The sequence below is a fragment of the Chenopodium album genome, chromosome 27, assembly GCF_948465745.1.
Source record: "Chenopodium album chromosome 27, dcCheAlbu1.1, whole genome shotgun sequence".
Classification (NCBI taxonomy): domain Eukaryota; kingdom Viridiplantae; phylum Streptophyta; class Magnoliopsida; order Caryophyllales; family Amaranthaceae; genus Chenopodium; species Chenopodium album.
Genome location: NC_137860.1, coordinates 12,092,670 through 12,115,411, shown reverse-complemented (window position 1 = coordinate 12,115,411; position 22,742 = coordinate 12,092,670). Strand labels below are relative to the sequence as shown.

The following is a 22,742-nucleotide window of genomic DNA, read 5'->3' as shown; positions in this document are numbered from 1 at the left end:
CAGCCTTGCACATCCTTAGGCCGGCCAACAATGCTACGTACTCAACTTCATTGTTTGACGCTTGGAACTGAAATCTCAATGCGTACTCAAACTTATCTTCTTTAGGAGACTGGCATATGATACTAGCACCACACCCGGTTGCTGTTGCACTACCATCCACAAACACCTTCCAAACTTGGTCCCCGGCCGGCTAAAGATCTGGCCGTGTCATCTAAGCTAAAAAATCCGCAAAGGCTTGCCCCTTGATTGCCTTTCTTGGCTCAAACATAATGTCAAAGCCTCTGAGCTCCAAACCCCATTTGAGCTTGCGGCCGCTGGCTTCTAAAGTTGAGAACGACATCTTCAAAGGTTGGTCTGTATAGACCACGATTGAATGTGCCAAAAAATACGGCCGCAGCTTCTTTGATGCCATGTACAAGGCCAGGCCAAATTTTTCAATTGGGGGGTACTTAAGCTCAGTATTATGAAGTACATGGCTGATAAAATAGACTGGGACCTGGTGACCGTCTCTCTCAGCAAGAAGGACGACACTTAGAGAGTGTTCAAAGATGGCAAGGTAAATAAATAACTTTTCATTCCTGACCGGACTGACGAGGCGAAGCAATGTATGCAAGTGACTTTTCAATTGTACGAATGCTTCCTCAGCCTCCTCTATCCACTCGAACATAGCTTTCTTTTTAATAGTTTGGAAAAAATAACGGCACTTATCCCCTGATCCTGACAGAAATCTACCAAGGGCTGCTAAACAGCCGGTCAGTCTTTGCACCTCTTTAATTGTCCTTGGTGACTTCATGTCCAAGATAGCTTGAATTTTTTCAGGGTTGGCCTCAATTCCACGTTGATCAATAAAAAATCCGAGAAATTTACCGGACTCAACACCAAAAACACATTTCTTTGGATTTAACATCATCTTATGCCGCCTGAGTTCGGTGAATGTTTCTCATAGATCCTTCAGATGGTCGGTCGGCTCTTTTGACTTGACAATCATGTCATCAATGTACGCCTCCATGTTCCGGCCGAGCTGATCTCTAAAGACCGTGTTAACAAGCCTTTGAAAGGTAGCAGGGGCGTTCTTGTGTATTTGAAATGGATAAAAGGCTTAAGACCCAAGAGAAGCCCCCTAAAGATATGCAATTGTGTATTTGAAAATTTTGAAATTTGCAAGTTTTATTTTTCACATTTTTTTGCTTTGAATTTTTCCCTTTATCTTTTTATTTATTTATTTATTTTTTTAATTCTTTTGAATCATCCCAGATCATGCGGTCCATCACTCACTTAGCATTCATGTTTCTCAGGCACGATACTAAGCACTCAATGAGAGACGCAATTCGAGACGTGTTCGTATCAAATACATTGGAACACTTGCCATTATACATTGTTTTATTATTACTTATAATTTATTATTTCAACTTGCTTTTTGAATGTTACACAAATTGCACATCATCCCATCCCAGGGTTAGGTGAATGTGGGTTGAATAAATGAGGCCAAACTTAGACGAGGCTTAAATTGGTTGATCAAGAAATGAAATGTGATTGAATGGTTAAAGGGGAATAATTGGTTTTAAAGATGCCTCAAATCATTGGTGTACCTTCTGTTTAATTTGCCGATTTTTTTATTTTATTTTTCATTTTTTATTTTAATAAGAAAGTCATGATCGAGATATAAAGGAATAATGCTCATATTATTGATGGAAATGGTGAATAAACAAAAACAATTATCAAATCACATAAAAGGAAATCTAAACACTTTACTCAGGAAGGGAAATCTATGCTAGACTTGAAAGGGGAAAGGGATTGAAAAAAAAAATCATGAAATCTTGCACAAAGGGCACACCATACGCTTGTCTTCATTGCTGCTTATCATTTCTTGCTGCCTGGAGGGACATGAAGTTTGTTGGCATCGACAAGATCGTGAGTAGCGTAGTTCAAATTCCAACATTGCCTGGTAGTGTGGCCCCTTCCTTGATGGAACTTGCAATGGGCATTGGGATTCCACTTTGCGCTCCTTTGTTTAGGTTTTAGCTCTAGAAATGACCCAATAGGTGTGATCAATTCTTTACTATAAAGGCGATCAAAGGCCGTATCAAAAGTCACTCCTAAAGGAGTGTGAGTTTTCTTTTTCTTGAGCAATGGAGCATCAAGAGCTAACACTTCATTTATATCAACTTGGCTTATATTGTTGGTAGTATATTCTTGCTTAGAAGAAGAAGAAGAAGAAGAAGAAGAAGGAAAGTCGTTCTTCTTGTTTTTCCAAGTGTTGTTATTATTACTACTAACAATCTTTATTAGCTCGTCCTCAATATTAATGCCAATGGCATATACAGCTTCGAAAGTATTCAAAGGCAAAAACCTAAGGTGTTTCTTGTACTTGTAAGTTAGGTTATGGATGAAGAGGCGAACCATCTCTCTTTTTTTGGGGGGACCTACAAAGAGTGCAGCTGCTTCCCTCCACCTGTTCAAATAAGTGATGAAGCCTTCATTCTCTTTTTGTTTGAAAATGAAGAGTATACGTTCAGAAGTTCTGGTTTGATTGTTACACTTGTAACGATTCATGGAACTGTCAATGACATCTTGCAAAGTTGTAGTATGCTTGGCATCTAGAGAGTAAAACCATTGTATGCAAGCATGCTCTAAGGAGAGAGGGAACACCATAGTGAAGAGTGTTACTTCCAATCCCTTGAGAGCCATGGTTGTAGATAACGCTTTCAAATGAAACATTGGATTGTCCGTAGGCTTGAACTTTGAAATATCAGCGGTGGAGAAATTCTCACGAAGTCTGTCTTTCATATCTAATTGAGTGGGAGGTTGCTCCAAATAGGTGATGTCTTCGGAAAGTGTTCATTGATCTTGTTCATTACAGCCACAGTGACATTGTTTTGCTCTATGGTGGTGACCTTGTTAGTGAGAGTTTGCATTATGGAAGATAGTACCTCAATGGATTTGTTGATATTCTCAATATCTTCCTTGGTGGTCATTGGAACAAACTAAAAGTAGTTTGAGGGTGATAAGTGATGTGAAGATGGCGAAGTATTCTTTGAACGCCTCTTAGACCTAAGAGGTTGGTGCGATAATGACTCGAACCGTACCAATCTACCCCTGCTCCTTGACCAAATACTGTCAAATAAAATAAATTTACTTAATTGTTCGACTCATTGCTTAAGATAGGAAAGAAAGGGAAAAAATAGTCATTTGAAAACAGGTAAGAAAAACTCCACTCTTCTTTTATTACAACGGAAACGGGATGCATGAACCAAGTATACGATCATAGACGACATGGTGTACGACTTGAGTCGAAAAAAATAAAGGAAGGTGTGTGGCCTAAAACTAGACTAGTGAGTGATTAGGTGATGCTATAAGGCTCGTGGTATGATCGTATAGCTAGACATGTAAACAACTACCAAAATCACTGACACGCATACCAAATTAGCACGGAAGACCAAAACAAGGGCTAACTGGACTTAAACATGGGCACCGTGTCGCGGCACAAATGTCGTGACACAACAAACCTACACCGTGGCACGGTACAGGGTGCCATGAAACGCTACTAATCGCCGTGACGCGACTTTTTTCTGTGGCACGGTAATCAATTCCAGGGTTTTGTGTGATTTTTCCTTTTTTTTGTCAATTTTAGAGTTTGCGCTAATTATTAAGTGAGTACGGTCTATTGGCAATCGTTAGTCATAAAATAATCCACCATAGACAACGAAAGATCTTTAAGGTTAGGATCAAAACAATCAAATATACACACATACGACACATAGGCACAACGATGCAAAGAAAACTTCGCAACCTAAGGTCAAGTTCCATGTTCCACGATGGTCAGGTATATTTGGTGTCAAAAGGGTACCATGGTTAAGAGTTCGGACGCGTTAGCAAAGCAGCCTCCCTTGAGGGTGTATGCCAACGGGCGGCTCCGCGAGTTTGTGAAAAAATCGAACTCAACTGCATAGTTGAGGTGGATTTAAAAGCTCGGATGAACCCTTATAGTCATGAGTGTTTTTAGGTTGATAGAGCTTAAATCCCCCGTGGATAAGACGTATGTAGAACTCACAGGTTTTTTCAGAAAAATTGAAAGAAGGTGACTGTAAAAAAAGAAAAATAAAGCCACTGGAAAGATTTCAGGATAGGTGTCTCTGTTTTCTTCGTTCACGATGAAGTTATCCAATTTTTCCAACGGGACAGACTTGAATATGACGTTAATACGTCTGTGCTTATGCAAAAAGGCCAAATTAATCACAGGAATACAATTTAAGAATCTTTAGAGTCTCATTCACTCATCTTAATTAAATACGATCACTAAAATCGATAAATAACCAAGAATCCTCCCAAGTGGAGTCGCCAAATTGTAGGCGTCGTTTGAAGTGCGCTTACGTTAAGCATGTGGTGAATATGCTTGGCACTCATAGGATGTGGGAATAATTGTTCTATACGATAAGGAACATAATTAGGGACAAGGAAAGTAGGGAGCTGCCAACAAGTTTTTAAGGAACTTGTAAACCGTTCACGGATAATAAAAGGCAACCACGATTAAGGGACAACGATAGGCAACAACGATTGACCCTTAAAGCTTACACCCCATTCATAATCCATAAGATTACTAACTCCATATGGTTAGGAACCACGAAAGGAGGATCAGGGACGATGGTAAGTAGTGAGTCATGGAGTCATATTCGCCTGTATTGGCCTCTACTAGATTCGAATCAATCGATTTCTAACCCGATTAGTGTGTGTTCATTGCAAGTACATGTGGATCCTAAATCCCTAGTGTCTTGATGTATTGATTTACTATGTTAGTTTAGTTGAATTGGATATTCTTTACTACTTCATAGCCTTCGAAATAGCTTGACTTTGGCCATAGCAAGTATCACCCCATTCCTAGTGGTTCGACCCTTGACCTACCTCTATACTTGTATTTAGGTTTGTTAAGTGATTACAAATTTAGTTTGATTGGAGGAATTTTAGTTTCAACGACCTAGAATCCCCCCTCCGTCACGAAGGTTCTATTGTTTTCACCTGAAACACTTACAAAAACACGGAGAGCGGAGTATATAAAATATTTGAACGGAAAATAAATATAATGAGAAAAAATTAAAAATTGAATAGAGAGGGTATGTTTCATTTGCATCAACTAGATATTGTCTTTATACTACACCCTTGACAGCAACTGTCACAACTCACACAAGTACTGTACCAGAAAATATAGGAAACACAGCACTAAGAACCATGACTAACTTAAAATATTATATAAGATAATCTAATCACATCCTTTATCCAATTAAAACTCTCACAAGAGGCACATGATACATTAAACAAAAATTTGATAATGTTAATTGTAAAAACACGCCAAAGGCGGCTAAGCATTATGCGTATAATGGGCATAGTCGTTAGCCATTAACTGCCCAAATACGAAAATTAAATTGAATATAGTTGAAATTTGTAAGGGATGACTAAATGTATGAGCATTTGCAATCATCAAATAGTATCTATTTTTCATCTATATAAAGGTCATGTACTTTCTTTGGTAAGATCATTCTAAGTTAATTCTCCATTATTAAAAACATATACATAACACAATAAAGATCGATTATGGAAGCTTATAAAATTTTCATATCATATGTTGCCCTTTTGGCTATTACTAGATATGTGGTTTACGCTACCGATCCGAACCAGCTGCAAGATTTTTGTGTAGGAGTGAATCAACCTCTTGAAGGATGTACGTACATGTTTCAGTCTCAAAATTAGCTAATCTTAGTTTATTCTTTGATATATATTTGTAGGTTGATATTTCTTTTTCTCAATATATATAGAGTTATATACTAACATGCATTAACGTAAACTTTGTGGTTTTATACCCTGTTTTTATTTACAGTATTTGTAAATGGACTGTTCTGTAAAGATCCAATGAGGGTTACTCCGGATGATTTCTTGTTCCGAGGACTAAATCCGGGGGACACAGACAACAAGCTAGGGTTCGCTGCAACAGTTGTACAAGCAACAAATTTAGGAGGTCTTAACACACTTGGGATATCACTTGCTAGGCTTGATTTTGCACCATATGGTCTTAACCCTCCACACACACACCCTCGAGCAACTGAGATATTCACGGTGTTGGAGGGGACTTTCTATGTAGGTTTTGTGACCTCAAACCCTCCTCAAGGGCCAAACAAACTCTTTGCTAAGTTGCTTAACAAGGGAGATGTTTTTGTTTTCCCTCAAGGTCTCATTCATTTTCAATTCAATGTTGGTCGTACACCCGGTTTTGGTATTTCAGGATTAAGTAGCCAGAACCCCGGTGTCATTACAATAGCTAACGCGGTGTTTGGGTCTCAACCGCCTATTTCTGTTGACGTTCTAGCTAAGGGTTTCCAGATTGAAGATAATTTGGTCAAGTATCTTCAGGCTCAATTCGGTATGGGCAGCTACTAGTTAGTAAAGAATGAAGAGTCATGCTCTTAATGTGGCAAAGGGTTTGACAAAATAATAAATAGTGTTCGTTCCCTAGTAATTTCAGCTTATCATGTTCCAAATCAAAATATTTGTAAAAGCTTTGCTAGTATGGAAAATATATCTACTGAAAATAAAGCAACAATAACGTAATACAAGTCGAAAGTATTTCTGTTACCTCTTCCTTTGCTTTTTAATCAAAATTATTCATATATCCCATGTACTATTTATCAAAATCTCAATTCCACGATAAACTTGATGCATGTGCCACATCATAGTTTGACTAATTAATATACATAAATTTTTTTTGAAAGAATTACTATAAGGAAAAATTGATATTTGCTAACACCGAAAGCACTCTGTGTCACATTTGCTATCCGTTTAAAAAAAAGATAAAATGATTTGCTAACACACAAATCCCTAAAATATATATTTCACTACAAAATGACTAAGGCCAGGTCGTTACTATTTCCGTTAGTTGGGTTTAGCCACTGTTCAACCACCTTGCAGCCACCCCTCCACTTCACTGCCACCCGTCCTCTCAATTGCAACCCCCCCTACCTGCGCCGACGCGACCCCACCTCCTCCCCCCAACCAGCGCGACCCCACCCCCTCCCTTTCCCCCACCTACGCAACCAACCCCCCTCCCTTTTCCTGTTCTTGATGCCCCGACCCTCACTCCGAACAGATTACCATCCCCTTTCCTTCCTCCCACCAGAAATCGCCTCCTCTCTCATTTCCCCCCCACTGAAATCGACCCCCCTCCCCTTCCCTTACCCTTTTGGCCATCCCTAATCCTAAACCAGCAACCCCAAACCACCTGAAACGAATTTTACGGTTTCGCTTGAGATAGTCTTGGGGTTGTGGTTTAGGGTTAAGGATGGCCGAAATGGGTAAGGGAAGGGGAGGGGGTCGATTTTGGTGGAGAGAACGGGGAGGGAGGCCGATCTAGTGAGGGAGGGGAAGAAAGGTGGTTTTCGGTTTAGGTTGGGGGTCGGGGCAACAAGAAGGGGAAAAGGGAGGGGAGGTTGGCTGCATAGGGTGGGGGAAAGGAGGGGGGTAGGTTCGTGCCGATGCTAGCAGAAGCTCTGGGCGCTGGCCGCCGGCAGGGGCTAGGAGGACGGGTGGCAGTTGAGGTAGAGAGGTGGTCGGGTTACTTTGTTTAATTTATTTTTAACCTTTTTTTGGTAATAAACTTAACAGAATCATCTGCTAATTGGCAGTGAAATTTTAATTATGTGATTTTATGTGGTAGAAAAATAAAATATTGTTTAAATAAAAAAATGTTGTAAAATAAAATTCAAAAAATTATAACAAATATATAATAAACACTAGATTAGTCTCGCGTAATGCACGATTTTGACACATAAGCTCGTTATTTTGTCGCAGTTAGAAATTAAAATTATGGAACTAAATTAGGATACTAATTAATAAAATATATTTTCAAATTATTAAAAAAATGAATAGTGAATACATGACCGAAAATTTTAATTAACTAAAAAAAATTAAATAAAGTGATGACATCACATATAATTTAGGCAGATAAATTTTCTGACACAACTTGAAATTAAATGTGTACAATTTGGAGAAGGGATGATATTAATCACCATATTTGCATTATTCCAAAATATAAGATCCATATGAGACTAAAATCAATTTAAACAAAATATTAGAAAATATTACCATGTAAAGGGATTTCAGGGCATTTTTCGTGTGGCTAACACCAGGGCTGGAAAAAACTGACCCGACCCAAAAACACGACACAAACCCGACTCGAAAATAGCGGATTACGATTGAGATTTTCGACCCAAAACTTAAATAGATTAACACAAACCCGACCTGAAATTAATGGGTGAGGTTAATGATGAGTGGCATTTATGCCACTCTTTTATTCTTATTCTCTAAGGATTTTCCTCTAATTTGGCACTTGTTTGAGCCTTTTCCAAGCAATTTGTCTTAGTTTAGCTATGCTTTGTTCCATTTTGTGTTTCCCCTTCTTTTCCTTTCTTTTTTTTTGCTTTGTCACTTTCCTTCTCTACTGTACTTATGTTTGTGTATGAGTATTTGATTAGGTTTAATGGAGTGCTCACATGATCTCGCTCGAGGCTTAGTTCGCCCTTTGGAGTGCATTGGAATAGGAGAAGAGAGGAGCATGGACTTTGAAGGATCTGGAGCATTCATGGGGAGCGGCTGCTCACCCCAAAGGATTAGTCGCACCATTTCCTTTCTGTCAAGCCCTGTTTCACAGGCTTAGGGAGCGGCCGCTCACCTAGAGAGAAGCGCCCGCTCCGCACCCTGGAGCGCCCGCTCCCCTATAGTCGGTTTCTTTATTAATATCCTGTAGAGCGCCCCTCCCCCTCGATGGAGCGGACGCTCTCGTGGGTATTTCCGTGCACTTTTAATCCTTTCTTTAGGGTAACGTGAGGGGCATATGAATACCCCTAGGATTGTAATGAGATGATTATGTACATTTTAGATCTAATCTAGAGAGAGAAACACCATTAGTCTTCATTTGGTAGAGAGAGAAAGTGTGGACTTCTTCATTGATGAACTTGGATTTTGAAGAAGATGATTGTTTAATCTTTTGTAAATCTTCAACTTCAATTAATGAGCATTCTCTTACTCTTTCTCTTTACTTTTGTATTTAGTTTTGTTTATTTACTTTGATTTTCCTTCTTTGCTTATTAATTATGTTGATGCTTATTGATTTGATGATTGATATTGTTTTCAACATGATTTGTGAGTAGTCACTTAGCCAAGGGTGAAGGGATGGTGTAGTTGCTAATTGTTCATGCTTATAATATTGGGATTAAGTTATTTGTGATTAAACCTTTGCATGCTTGATATTCTTTAATCTTCTTGCAAGTGCACATTGTTGGTTGCTTAAAGGTGAATCTTTGCTAACATGTATGAAACGGAAGTTGACTTAGTTAAGTTTCATTATTATCGATGGTTCTTTGATTGCACCTCCCAATATATGATTCTAGTATGGAAACATAGAGACTATGTTAGGAGAAGCCGATTAACTCCGGAAGGAGATTAGATTGGACTTAGTTTCGATGTTCATGCATGCTTAGTTCACTATCGATTTGCTTTCATGTTATAGCATGCTCAAATAGCATCTACATCTACCCATTCCCCTTGGTGCCTAGTTATATTGATTTTAATCTATTTCTCTCTTAGTTTAATCTCTAAGTTATTCTCATTCCTTGTCTCGAGGTAGCTTAGATTCTAAGCGATGAATGTGGTGTTTATGTGTTTCTCCCTGTGGTTCAATCCCTCTTCTTCCCATATACTTGTATTAGGTTGAGTTGAGTGTTATAAATTGTATTTGATTTAGGTGTAGTTGTCTAACGACGTGATTATTACCTTGTCAAATTGGCGCCGTTGTCGGGTAGACGACTTCCATTGCTATTTCATTGCTTTATTTGAGACTATCTCACTTTTTCTTTGCTAGTGTTTGCTACTTTTGTTACTTGTCAGTGCTTACATTCTCCTTAGCTTTGTTGTATGAACAGAGGAAGAACCCATTCAAGGTCTTTGATTCCCATCGATCTAGAGCTAGAGAGTTCTTTGTCCCTACTTCGAAGAGAAGCGAAAGCAAGAGTAGAAATTCTTACACCCCAACGAAAGAAGGAGTAAGAGAATTAGAAGATACTACACCCTCTTCACCCTCAAGTGAAGAATTAGATAGCCCTAACTCATCACCAAGTCCGGAAATCAACCCTTTTTCAACCTTTAAGTTTGAGAGTGAAGAAGGTCCTGAAATGGGAGAGAATACACCTTTGAGTCGTCTTGGGGCTCCTATAACCTTTAGAGCACAAAGTGGGATCTTAAGTCCTACTATTCAAGCCAACAATTTCGAAATCAAGCCCAATTTTATTGCTTTGATTGAGAGGAAACAATTTTCGGGTGGAAAGTTTGAGAGTCCTCATGAACACTTAAAAGAGTTTGAGAAATATTGTGACACAATAAAGGCAAATGGAGTGACTCAAGCATATATTCGCCTCAAGATGTTTCCATTTTCCCTAATTGGGAGAGGTCTAGAATGGCTAGAGAAGGAGGTGCCCCTAACTCTCTCACAACATGGGACCAATTGACTATGGCTTCCTTAAGGAGGTTTTATGACCATAAGAAGATCGCCGAGGCTCGGTATTTGATCCGAGGTTTTCACCAAAAGAGTGGTGAATCTCTAAGTGCGGCATGGGAACGATACAAAGAACTTCAACGTCAATGCCCACACCATGGGATACCCAAGTATCAACTCATTTACACTTTCTATGGAGGTCTCACACATCAAGGGAGAACAAGCCTAGACACCGCGGCCAGCGGTCCGATCATGAACAAAAAAGATGATGAAGTGGAGTACAATACAGAGGAGGCCGCAAAGCATTATGATGATTGGTATGAAGGAGAAAGGGATGCTACTTCTAGTAAGGGTGTTTATGCATTGGGGAAAGCCAACGCAATCAACAATCTCTTTACCCAAATCTCTAAAATGACCAAGCAAATGGACGAATTGATGAAAGAAAGGTCCAATCTTCATGGTAATACCTTCCCTTAAACCAAGGGAATGGTATGACCACTTCTTCCCCCTCTTCTTACAATAAAATGCCTCAAGGATGCATGTTTTGCTCTAATTTTGAAACCTAAGATCATGATACCTTCCATTGTGTATATGCTTGTGAAGTTCAACCCCTTCCCCATGAACATGATGATAATGTTGAAGATGTCAATGCTATGATTTTTGCTCCTAGAATGGGGAATGTAGGGAACTTGAGGCCAAAGTGTAATCAATTGAGGAATTGAAATCAAGGTGGAAACCGTGGTTGGAACCAAAGTGGTGGTGGTTATGATAACCAATACCATGGTGGGGGAGGCCCTTCTAATTTCATAGAAAAAGTCACCCTAACCAAAGAGGGTACGGTAATCAAAACCAACAACCTAATTCCCGATACTATGACCATCAAAATCAAAATTTTGGAGATAAAGGTAACATGGGAAACAATCAAGAAAGCAATGTTCCCAACCAAGGCACCAGAGGCAATAGGGGTCAATATGTTTCTAACTATGTCCAACCTTATAGGCCTCCGGGTTTCCATCAACCCCAACTTCCTCCACCTTAACAACCTCTTCAACTTAAAGCCCCTTCAAATGATCCCGTGATGGCTAAATTAGATGCTTTATTGAAAATGCGTGAGGAGGACCAAAAGAAACATGAGGAGGCCCTAAAACGCACCAATCACTAGGTGAAAAAAGAAGTTAGGCACCGCCTTAAGGCCACCGATTTTTAAAAACCGGTGGGGAAAATAGGAGGGAAAATGGGCGGGATTTGAGGGGAGAGTATTGCCACCGATTCAAACTGAACCGGTGGGAAAAACATTAATCCCACCTGTTTTGGGTGTTTTTGTCCCTTGGGAGAGTTACAACTCGAAGACTGGTCCTAAGGGCTTCTATACCAGCAAAATCGACGAAGACACCGTTTGGGTGGTGCTCCGCCTCCAACGCTCAAGTTAGTAACTTGAAGGAGAGTAAAAAAGTGCGGAATTTAAGGTGGGGATCTTACTTGGATTCCAAGCTCAGGAGTTCTCTGATGAGAGAGAAAGTAGGGTGTAATAAATGTTTGGTGAATTTCTCAATGTCCCCCATTTTGGGGGAATATCTCCCTATTTATAGGGTCCTTGGGAAAAGTGCCCTCCCTTAGGTCATCTGACCTAGGGCAGGTGGGCTACGCCGCAATCAATGCATTTGGGGAATTGGGCCTCTGAAAGCCGCCATTCTGAGAACGTATCTGGGGAGGCCACGTGTCAGCTGGGGATAGGTCAGAGGTGACCTGCCAGCCCTTGACACGTGGCAGCCCCTCATTGGTCCACGTAGCTAGGGTAAAAATCCCCTAAACATTTGCCCCTCACAGGTGCCACGTGGCAGGCCACGTGGTGCCTGTGACACATGTCGGCCTGTGAGAGGTGAACAGTAAAACGGCTAGGGTTAACGGTCATTTTTCCGTTTACCTTGCCTATAAATAGGAGTTTACCCCCCCCCCCCCCTTCTCTCCTCTGACGTGGGGAAAACTAGATCGTTGGGCTAATTCTCCCTAAACCAAACAAAATTTATAAACACTCAACAAACCTAAATACAAGTATAGAGGTAAGTCAAGGGTCGAACCCAAAGGAACGGTAATGTCTAAATGCTTCCAATTATATGCCTAAGCTAGGTCGAAGACAAGGGGTAAAAGATGACTCTAACAACTACTAAAACGAGGAAACCAAACAAATTTAAGAGCCAGGGATTAGGATCCGCAAATAATAGCAATGAACATAGCAAATTGGAATGGAAAGTCGACTAAGTCAAGCAATGTGAGGGAAAGTCAATCACGCAACCAAAAGAGTATATCAAGCTATTCTCTTAGAGGTCTAACTAGCGTCAACTACGATAAACTCTAGCTAGGAAACATCACAAGACACCTCAATCGTGTAAATGCAAGCCACAAATCAATGGTTCGTATCAATGTGAACTTACAATGCAATCTAGTGCAATAATCAAAGTTAGCTACTCTCTAATTAATCACACACATGCACATGATCAATCAACCAAGTTTAATCACATCATCAACTCCATCAATTATCCCCAATTTACATCAATTCATTACATCATAAGCTTCACCAAATCCCTAACCAAACAACTACTCAAACATTATCATCAATTCTACCAATACAAACATGAATATCCAAAATCAATCATCAAATCATCAAATTCTAATCAAAATCAACAATCCAAACAATGAATATTAAACAAAGCAATAAATGAGATAGAGTTTAGAAATGCTCTTTGATAATAGAGTAGATCTCCAATACAATTGTCACATTTGGATCTTCAATCTCTCAATCACCATTGAAATTCTTCACTTTCTCTCTCTAAAATCTACTCCTAAAATTAACCCTAAACTAGAGAGAGAAGCTCTCAACTAAGCTAGGAAAATGATCTAATTCTAATTGATCTTGTCTAATTGTTTCTCTCTCTACCTAAAAATGGGTATTTATAGATACAAGGATTAAAGAAAATAAAATAGAAAAGAAAATAAAATGGAAAAGAAAATAAAAGGAAAAGGAAAAGAAAAGAAAAGAAAAGAAAAATAAAATAAAACAATAAAAGAAAAAGAAAGAAAATAGAAAACTAAAATTAAGAGGAAAAATGAAATAAAAAGAAATCCAAAAGAGAAATGCATTTGCTGCTCTTCAATTGGGGCGAAATCCCCTACTTCACACAGCAAATCAACACAGCAAATCACCGTCATCAAAGCCGCTCATCATCATCAATCAACGGCCCAAGTCATACCCAGCTGGGTGCGGCCGCACTCGTTGAATGTGCACCCGCACCTGCTGAGGTTCGAAGGAGCTCAATTGCGGAGGAGTTGAATAGGGCTGCTGCTGTCATTGGAGCTTGATTCGGTGGCGCAAATGGAGGCTTGAGGTTGCGGTTGGGGTTGCGCTGCTGCTTGGAGGAAATAAGGGAGGTTGCGATTGTTGTTGTTGCTTAATTGCTGGTGGCGATTGTTGCTGCTGGTATTTGCGTGGTGTGGAGCTGAAGCAGGGGTTCGATTGGTGGCGCGAATTGGTGGAAATTGGGGTGGCTGACTGGCGTTTGAATTTGGGAAATATGGGGGTTGCGGTGGATGGAGAACAGGGGAAGTGGCAGCAGCTAGAGATGTTGCGTGAGGGAGTTGTTGGGTGGTGGTTGCGTGTGTTTTGTGTGTTGCGTGGGGTGATGGAGTTGCTGTGAAGTGAGGGGCAGGGGAAGCTATGTGAGGAGTTGAAGTTTTTGTTAGAGCAGGGGAAATAAGGGAGTTGAACAGGGGAAGGCAGGGGAGAGTTGTTGTAGCTTCTGGTTGCTTTAATCACCATCACCATCATCACCATGATGGTGATGAAGGTTCAACTATGCAGTAGCTAGCTTCAATATAGACTTGGAACCAACACCTACAAACACACATAAAATCGAGGAATAAAATAAAGTAAAATAAAACTAAAACCGATAAATAAAAGTAAAAGAAATAAAATAATAATGAAAATAATAAAGTAAAGGAAAAATAATAAAATGAAAATAAAATAAAGTAAAGGAAATGAAATGAAAATAAAATCAAATAAACTAAAATAAAATAAAACTAAATCTATAAAATCTAAAGTAAAGAGAAAACAACTAAAATAATGAAAATAAAAGAAATAAAGGAGAAAATACTAGAAAACCATAGAAAGGTAGAAAAGAGAGAGAAAGCATAAAACCGAGCATTTAATGAGCAAGAAAGCTATGAAAAGAGGAAAAAAAAGGACCTAAATGCTCATTAAATGTGTGCCATTTATGACACACATCATCCTCTCACTTCATTCATAATTTTTTCCATTTTCTAGAGAGAGAAAGAGAAGTTTTTAGAGAGAGGTGCTCTGACTCCGACTGCGTACTTCCATTTCCAGATTCCCGCGTGCTCACTCAAGAACACCCGGTCACCGGCTACAGCTGTTTTCAGATTTTTCAGAGCTTTTTCAAAGTAAGGTAACTATCCGTTTCCTTCCCTCAATTTTCTTGTACTTGTATACATTCTTTTTCCGCCTGTATACATTTGTTTTTCAAAACAAAATAAATGGACTCTTCATCCACACACACGGCACGGCCTAGGATGCTCAGCCGGTCTCCTGGTACGGCTGAGTCTAGAACCGGGGGTGCCCTTTCCAGACAATCAGATCTCCTTTGCTCATCCCCAAATCCATCCCTCTCTATGTCTGTGCAGGACACAATGGCCAGAGTTAAACAAACGGCTATCAAGCCGAGACACCGGCGCGCTAGAAGAGTGCGCGCTGACGAGGTTACGAGGGAGGAGGGCTATGAGAGTCCGGATGAGCCGGAGATTTCTGAAAGTGGCGCCTCCTCACAAGAAGAAGTGAGGGAGTCAGGCGGCGAAGAGGCCGCCTCATCCTCTGAGTTCAGAGAAGGAGATGGGTCAGGCGGCGAAGAGGCTGCTGAGAGATCAGGGTCGGAAGCTTCCGGCTCTGCACAAGAGAACTTCACGGTTGACTATCAAGTGCCGGAGAAGACCGCAGATAAGCCTGACCCTAGAAAGATAAGGATGCTGCCGGCTAACAGAGCCCTACTGAAGAGCAGCTTCAAAGCCTTCAAAGAAAAGCACCCATTTGGGAACGGGTGGTATATGACGGTTCCGCATGCGGACGCCGTTATGGCCTGGAAGGATGATATCCCAAATGCAGACAACTATTTCGTCTGATACGAGGCGGTTATCGAAGCCGGCCTCCGGTTCCCCCTCCATACTAGGATCAGGAAGATCCTCAAGGGGTATGATCTGGGGGTCTGGCAGTTAACTCCAAATTCGTTGGGGAATATACTCGGATATATTGCCGCCTGCGAATTTCAAGATATAGAGCCTAATTTCTCGGCCTTTGCTCATATGCACTATTTGAGCAGGGTCCCAGGCGGTCATGGGGCATGGTATACTCTCACAACCTTGCCCCAATATCAAATAACTTTGGACAAGGTGTCCAAATGGGCTGGATGGAGGGAAAGGTTTTATTTGATTTCCTCCCCATCCTTCGCACACAAACGGACACTGCGCCGGTACAATAAGGAGCCGGCACTCCTAGGCAGAAAGTGCGCTCTCCAGGAGCTTTCTGCGCGAGCTAGCCGGCAGATCAATGATCCTGGTTTCTTTGAAACCACCACTGCACACATGGACGATGGGACTGAGATCATTGTCCCTAAGAACTGGATCCCCCATCCGGATTTTTTCAAGGATGAGAGATTCCTATCCGCTTGCGGGCTTAGCACAATGTTTCCCCAGGGTAGATCCCTTTACTTGATGAACTTTGCCTTGCTTTCGATAATAGTTTTTCTTTTATGTTTTTCTTTGACTGACATTCCGTCTAACCTTGCAGCCGAAGCTAAAAGGATGGTGGATCCGGCAAAGACTCCAGCTAAGCCTGCTGCCCAGCTGCGCAAGGAGCAGCTGATGGCTAAGAAAGCGTCCTTGGAGGCCAAGGATGCAAAGAAAGGCGGGGTAAGACCGCCTGTCCCAATGCTTATTTTAGTAAATTTGCTTAAGTACTTTGCCGGCTACTAACGTTTTGCTTTCCTTGTTGCAGGGCACCAGCAAAGTCATTCCTCGCTCCTTCTCCAAACATGTAAAGAGAACAGGAGAGGAGCTCAAGACTCCGGCTGCCAAGGTCCCCAGACGGACCCCTTCCCAGACAACCTCCGCTGCCAAACCAGATCGTCCCACGATTGGTGGCAAGTCCCCCTCCAAAGTGCAAGCTTTGAGCGAAAGCTCAAAGAAGACGGAGGAAAAAATGCCGAATGCCTCAGAGGAGGCATCGAAGAGTGGCGTGCCACTCAATATTGCAGTCGGTACTGCAGCGGCTGGGGAGGGTTCAACTCCACAGCCCAGATTTCAAGGTAAGGCTACCATCGAAATCCCTTACCCACTTGACTTTATGAGGGTCAAGACTAAGGTAGACCCATCCGGTGGCTCAGTGAGTAGCTGGGGACGGATGAATGCTGCTATGCTGCTACCTCCGGGGCACCGGACTTCCCGGGCTTTGCCAAACGGATGGTGAGGACCCTCACCCGGACTGAGAAAGCCTCAGTACCTGATTTACAGGTAGTGGACTTTGACCGGATAATGGGCCAGCTGGCGGAGGTAAATTGCCTTAACTCTTAGGCTTATATTTTCGTTTCATTGTGTTAAGTACTAACTTTCCCGGCTGCATTACTCAGGTTATGCTGAGAGTAGACGGGCTCCGAGTGCCCTTCAGGCGGAAGCAAGAAGAGGTAAATGACGCCAAAAGAAAGGCAATTGAAAATCTCAACTCTGCTGAACATGCATATTATATGTCTAAACTTTCAATTAAAGCAGTGGAGTTGAAACAAGAGGAGCTGATTCAGACCCTGACGACTGCTAACGAGGCTGCGAACAACCGGGCCAACGACCTTGAGCAGAAATCGAAGACTGCTGAATCTAGCCTCAAGGCGTTGGAGGGTGCTGATACAGAAAATACCCAACTCCGGGCGGATAATTCCCGGTTGGTGGTGGCACTGGCTTACCCGAAGACTCAGCACCAGGATGAGCTTGCTAAGGAAATTGCCAAGGAGCAAGCCCGGCTGGTCCAGGGGAATGAGAAAGATACTGAAGCCCGCCTGCGGTTAGCCTGGAAACTCCTCAACCCAGAAGTGGACTTTGAATACTACAAGCTGTGGTACGATTATGCCACGACTGTGTATGATGCTCAAGTTCTAGGAGAGGAAGCACCGCCTCGCTTCAAGATCTGGGCTGATGAGCAAAGGTATGATGTCTCCGATGAAGAAGACGAGCAGGCGGGGGAGCAGGCAGAAGGTCAGGTCCAAGAAAACCAGCCTGAAGAGGCTGCAAATGCTGAAGCAGACCTTCCCCCGGCGCAGGGCCAGCCGGAACTCCAGCAACCAGAACAGCAATCTCCCCAAGAGTGATCAGACTCTTGGACTCAGCGGCAGTATGCCAATCAATCAATCTTTCTTTTTAATTTTCTTTTCCGGCCTGTGTGCCGAGTAACTGATGTATCCTTTACCGACCAGGGGGTCGGGTAACAATGATTTCCTTGCCGGATGTGTTTCCGGGTAACAATTATTTTGGCCTTCTGAGCCAATTTCTATTTATGAAGTATACCGACTCAATCGGTTTTTCTTATACTTGCACAATTTTTTCAATTTTGCAATTTTTTCACTTTTGCAATTTTTTCACTTTTGCAATTTTTTCACTTTTGCATATATGCTCAATATATATACTTGTGAATTTGCCTAACTTATGAAAAGCATGCGGCAGGTACATATCCGGCTGTCCTTGCCCTTGGACGGCTGTGTGGTTGGTTTAATCCTTTAAAAAAGAGGATTTGATGAGTGACATTTTTGGCACTCATTTGGTTCCTTTTTGGATGATTTCTATTTCATTTTATCTCTCTTTTCTTTAGTTTTCCTTAGTTTTATTCTTGTTTTCTTCATTTTATGCTTTTTGTAGTTAGTTTCTCTATTTCATGCTTTTTTCTAGTTTACTTGTTATTTTTCTCTTTTACTTGCTTTTTATCATTTGTTTGTAGGTGGTAATTGATTGTCCAAGAATTCCCGAGCTTCCTCTCTACGAGTTTTCATTGTTTTTATGCCTAAAGAAGGTGCAAGAAGCTCCAAGTCAAAGGTGGATCCAAGGGGCAAGCTTCAAGGCTTTGTTTATGCCTCCCTCATGGCTTATACTCTTCAAGAAATTCAAGAAAGTTCCTGCCTACTTTGTCCTCCATCATCATCATCCTGGATGTGTGCACCACTTGAGCTAGGACGAAGAGAAGAAGGGGGAAAGACCCAGCCAGGTGCGGGCGCACCAAGGGAGTGTGCGGCCGCACATTGGTCGTGTGTGGCCGCACACCAGGTGCGTGCGGGCGCACCAGTCTGGGTGTGTCCCGTGCGCGCCATTCTCTCTCCTCCGAGCGCCCGCACTTACGAGGGTCTATTTTTGGGCGTCATTACCGACCTCCTCTTTGTATATATAGTTATTTCTACCTATTTTTAGGAAGTTAGTTTTTAGATTGAATTTGATAGTTAGTTTTGGGAGAATTTTAGAGAGAGAAACTTAAGAACTTTAGAGAGAGAAACTCATGATTTTTGGTGATTGCTCAAGGATTCCTCATTGTATTTGATCTTTAGATCAAAGTTTTGTAAGGATTTTCTTCTTGATTTCAATACAAGTTTGATTTTAGTTGATTTCATTAGATTTTCCATGTTATTGATGATTGATTTGGTTATTGATTGAATTTTGATTGATTTTGATTGATTGTTGGTTTAATCTTTGATTTCAATTATGTTGATGATGAAATTGATGATTGTTGTAGTTTTGATCTTAATTCCTATGGCTAGTGAGTAGTTTCCTAGCTAGGGAAATGGTGAAGCATGTATGAATAATGGATTAGTGTAATTTGGGGATAATTGATAGAGTTGATGATATGATTAAATTTGGTTGATATTTCATGTGCATGTGTGTGATTAATTGAGGTTTGGCCATCTTTGATTAATACACTAGATTGCATTGTAAGCTTGCTATGATACGGACCATTGATTAGTAAACTTGCAATTTCACGATTGAGGTGCTTTGTGACGTTCCCTAGGTAGTGTTTAGCGTAGTTGACGCTAGTTAGACCTCTAGGTGAACCATCTTAGTATGCTCTTTTGGATACATGATGATCTTCCTTCATATCACTTGACTTAGTCGGTTTGACCTCCCAAATTACCGTTTCCATTACGATTGCATGTGGATCCATTGCCCTAGTGTTTTAGATTGATTTCATATAAGCTTTTACATCACCTAGTTTAGTCTTAGTTTCTACCTTAAACCCCTTCTTGACTTCGAAATAGCTTGATTAGGCATCGTGCATCTGATCTCCATTCCCTTGGGTTCGACCTTGACTTACCACTACGCTAAATAGGGGTTTGTTAAGTTACAAATTTTGTTTGATAGGGTGGGGTGGTAGCCCAACGACCTACCGTTCTCCTTCCCATCAAAATGGCGCCGTTGCCGGGGAATGGTGCTTTGAATGCATGTTGTTGTTGAGTCTATTTCATTTCATTTGCAAAATACAAAAAAGATTTTGTTTCTTTAGGCTACACTTGTAGCCGTGCTACTAATATTTTTGTTTGAGTTTTGCATGCATAGAACCCGTGATCGTTCCCTTGTTCCCCTTGATCCGAAAATTGAGAGGTCTCTTTCAAGAAGAAGAGTGGATAATAGATCCTTGGCTTATAGCTCTTCAAGTGAAGAAGAAATTCAAGAAGAGCAAGGAATGGGTGAAAATCCTAGAATAGCCTTGAAGGAGCTTGGAGTGCCCGGGGCATATAGGTTTGAGAGCGGAATAGCTCCACCTACTACTCCGGCAAATGACTTCGAAATCCGGCCGGCAATGATCACCTTGATTGAGAGAAGGCAATATAGTGGGGCTAAGAATGAGAGCCCATTGAACCATCTAAAAGAATTTGAAAAATATTGCAACACCATCAAAGTCAATGGGGTTTCTCAAGAATTCATCCGCCTCAAGTTGTTCCCTTTCTCTCTAATAGGAAGATCTTTGGAGTGGCTAGACAAAGAGGTGAAGCCCAACTCCTTGAGAACTTGGGACGATGTCACAAAGGCTTTCTTGTCCCGCTTCTACCCCCAAAAGAAGACGACGGAGGCAAGAGCCTTGATTCAAGGGTTCAAGCAAAGGCCGAGTGAAAGCCTTTACGAAGCATGGGAGAGATTCAAAGAGTATCAAAGGGAGTGCCCTCACCACGGAATCCCCACATACCAAGTGATCCAAATCTTCTATGGCGGTTTAAGTCCCCAAGGCAAGTCATGCCTTGATTGAGGGGCCGGGGGCCCTATCATGAACAAAACCGAAGAAGAAGTTGTGGACATCATTGAGGACGTGGTGACATATTATAGGGATTGGAAAGATGGGGAGAGGGACTCTTCAAGCAAGCAATCTTCATTGTACTCGGTGGACCATCTAAATGCAATCAACAACCTTTCCTCCCAAATGACAAACTTAGGAAAGGAGGTCACCGCAATCAAAGCTAAGTTGGAGAGCACTTCTTCCCCTTCTCAAGCTTCGAATCTTCCCTCCCAATTTAAGGGGAGAGGTACTCTTTCTAACTCTCAACTCCCTCCCTCTTCACATAATATGCCTTTGGGTTGCTTGTTTTGTGATGCATGTGGATCGTATGATCATGACTCTAGTGCTTGTCCTAATGAATGTGTTGATGAATTTGACAACAATGAGTGTGAACATGTTAATTTTGTGTCAAACAACAATGTTCAAAGGTTTGATAATCAAAAAGGCCAATGGAATAGGAATTACCAAAACCAAGGCAATTTTGACAACTATAATCATAATGGTGGTTATAGGAACCAAGGGAATCAAGGTTCTCGTGGTAACCATAACCAAGGTTATAGTAGCCAAAATCAAAGCCAAAATTATGGTAATCAAAATCATAATTATGGTAATCAAAACCAAGGTTATGTAAATCATAACCAAGGTAATGGAAACCATAATCATGGTGGTAGTAACCATAATCAAGGTTATGGTTCAAATCAAAATAGGAGTAATTGGAACAATCAAGGAAGGGGAAATTTTCAAAACAACGCTCAAAGAGGTCCCCCACCCGGTTTTGTTCCAAAGACTCAAGGTGAAAATTCCTATTCACAACCTTCTTCTCCTAGGACTACTTTGGAAGAGTTGATTGATAATCAAACCAAGATCATTAACACCTATATGGCGGTTAGTGATAAGAAATTCAATGAGATGATGACCCACAATAAGATGCTTGAGACTCAAATTACCCAATTAGCAAGCACTATAAAGGATTTTGCTAGTCCTTCATCTTTGCCTTCCCAAGGTGTTGAACCAAAGAAACCCGTGTACTCTATTGCCACAAGTGGTGGAAATGATTTTGATGAGGGAGTTTCTTGTTCAAAAGAGGGAAGAGATGAGAGTGGTGCTAAGGAGAATGAAGTGGAGAGGGTTGAGTCTAAGGAAATCTATTGTGAGGTTGACAAAAGAGAAGAGTGTGTTGTTGAAAAGATGAGTAAGGTAGAGAGATTTCCCGATCTACCATATCCCCAAAAATATTTGAGATTCAAAATGGATGAGAAATTTGGGAAGTTCCTTGAAGTTCTTAAGGATGTTCATGATTCTACACCCTCTACCGAGCCAATTCCCGACATGCCTAAGTACTCCAAGTTCCTTAACGAGATATTAGAGGAGAAGGAAGATTTTGATGAGGGTAGTTCGGTGGAAGGAGGGAAGTGTTTTAGTGTTCTTATCCATGGTGAACTTCCGAAGAAGATGGAAGATCCGGGGAATTTTTCAATCCCTTGTCAAATTAAGAAAATGGTTTTTGAGAATGCTTTGTGTGATCTAGGGGCTAGTGTGAGTATTATGCCCTTTTCGGTCTTCAAAAGGCTTGATCTAGGCGAGCTTCAACCATCTAATATAACACTTCAATAGGCCGATCGATCTATTAAGCTTCCTAAGGGAAGAATTGATGATGTTCCTTTAAGGATTGGAGAATTTGTCTTTCCCGTGGATTTTGTTGTTTTAGAGATTGAGGAGGATGAACATATTCCAATCATTTTAGGGAGGCCTTTCTTAGCTACCTTGGGAGCTTTAATAGATGTCAAAGGAGGTCAAATCACTTTGAGGTGTGGGAAATTAGAAGAGAGTTTTAAGTTGAAACCAATGCATGAG

General features: G+C 41.2%; 1 protein-coding gene, 1 non-coding gene and 1 pseudogene across 2 annotated transcripts; 1 reads left to right on the top strand and 2 right to left on the bottom strand.

The window, feature by feature from the left end:
- The first annotated feature begins 5,586 nt into the window (after window positions 1–5,586).
- Window positions 5,587–6,426, top strand: LOC145621499 (germin-like protein). The gene is made up of 2 exons (XM_081676229.1): window positions 5,587–5,713; window positions 5,870–6,426. Exons 1-2 carry the CDS (start codon window positions 5,587–5,589, stop codon window positions 6,424–6,426), a joined length of 684 nt encoding a protein of 227 aa, XP_081532355.1.
- Window positions 6,427–10,589: 4,163 nt separating this feature from the next.
- On the bottom strand, window positions 10,590–10,695 carry LOC145621689 (small nucleolar RNA R71). The gene has a single exon (XR_014108502.1). It is a non-coding gene; the product is annotated as a small nucleolar RNA R71 (small nucleolar RNA).
- A 9,997-nt stretch (window positions 10,696–20,692) lies between these two features.
- Window positions 20,693–20,791, bottom strand: LOC145621722 (small nucleolar RNA R71; annotated as a pseudogene).
- Between the last annotated feature and the right edge of the window lie 1,951 nt (window positions 20,792–22,742).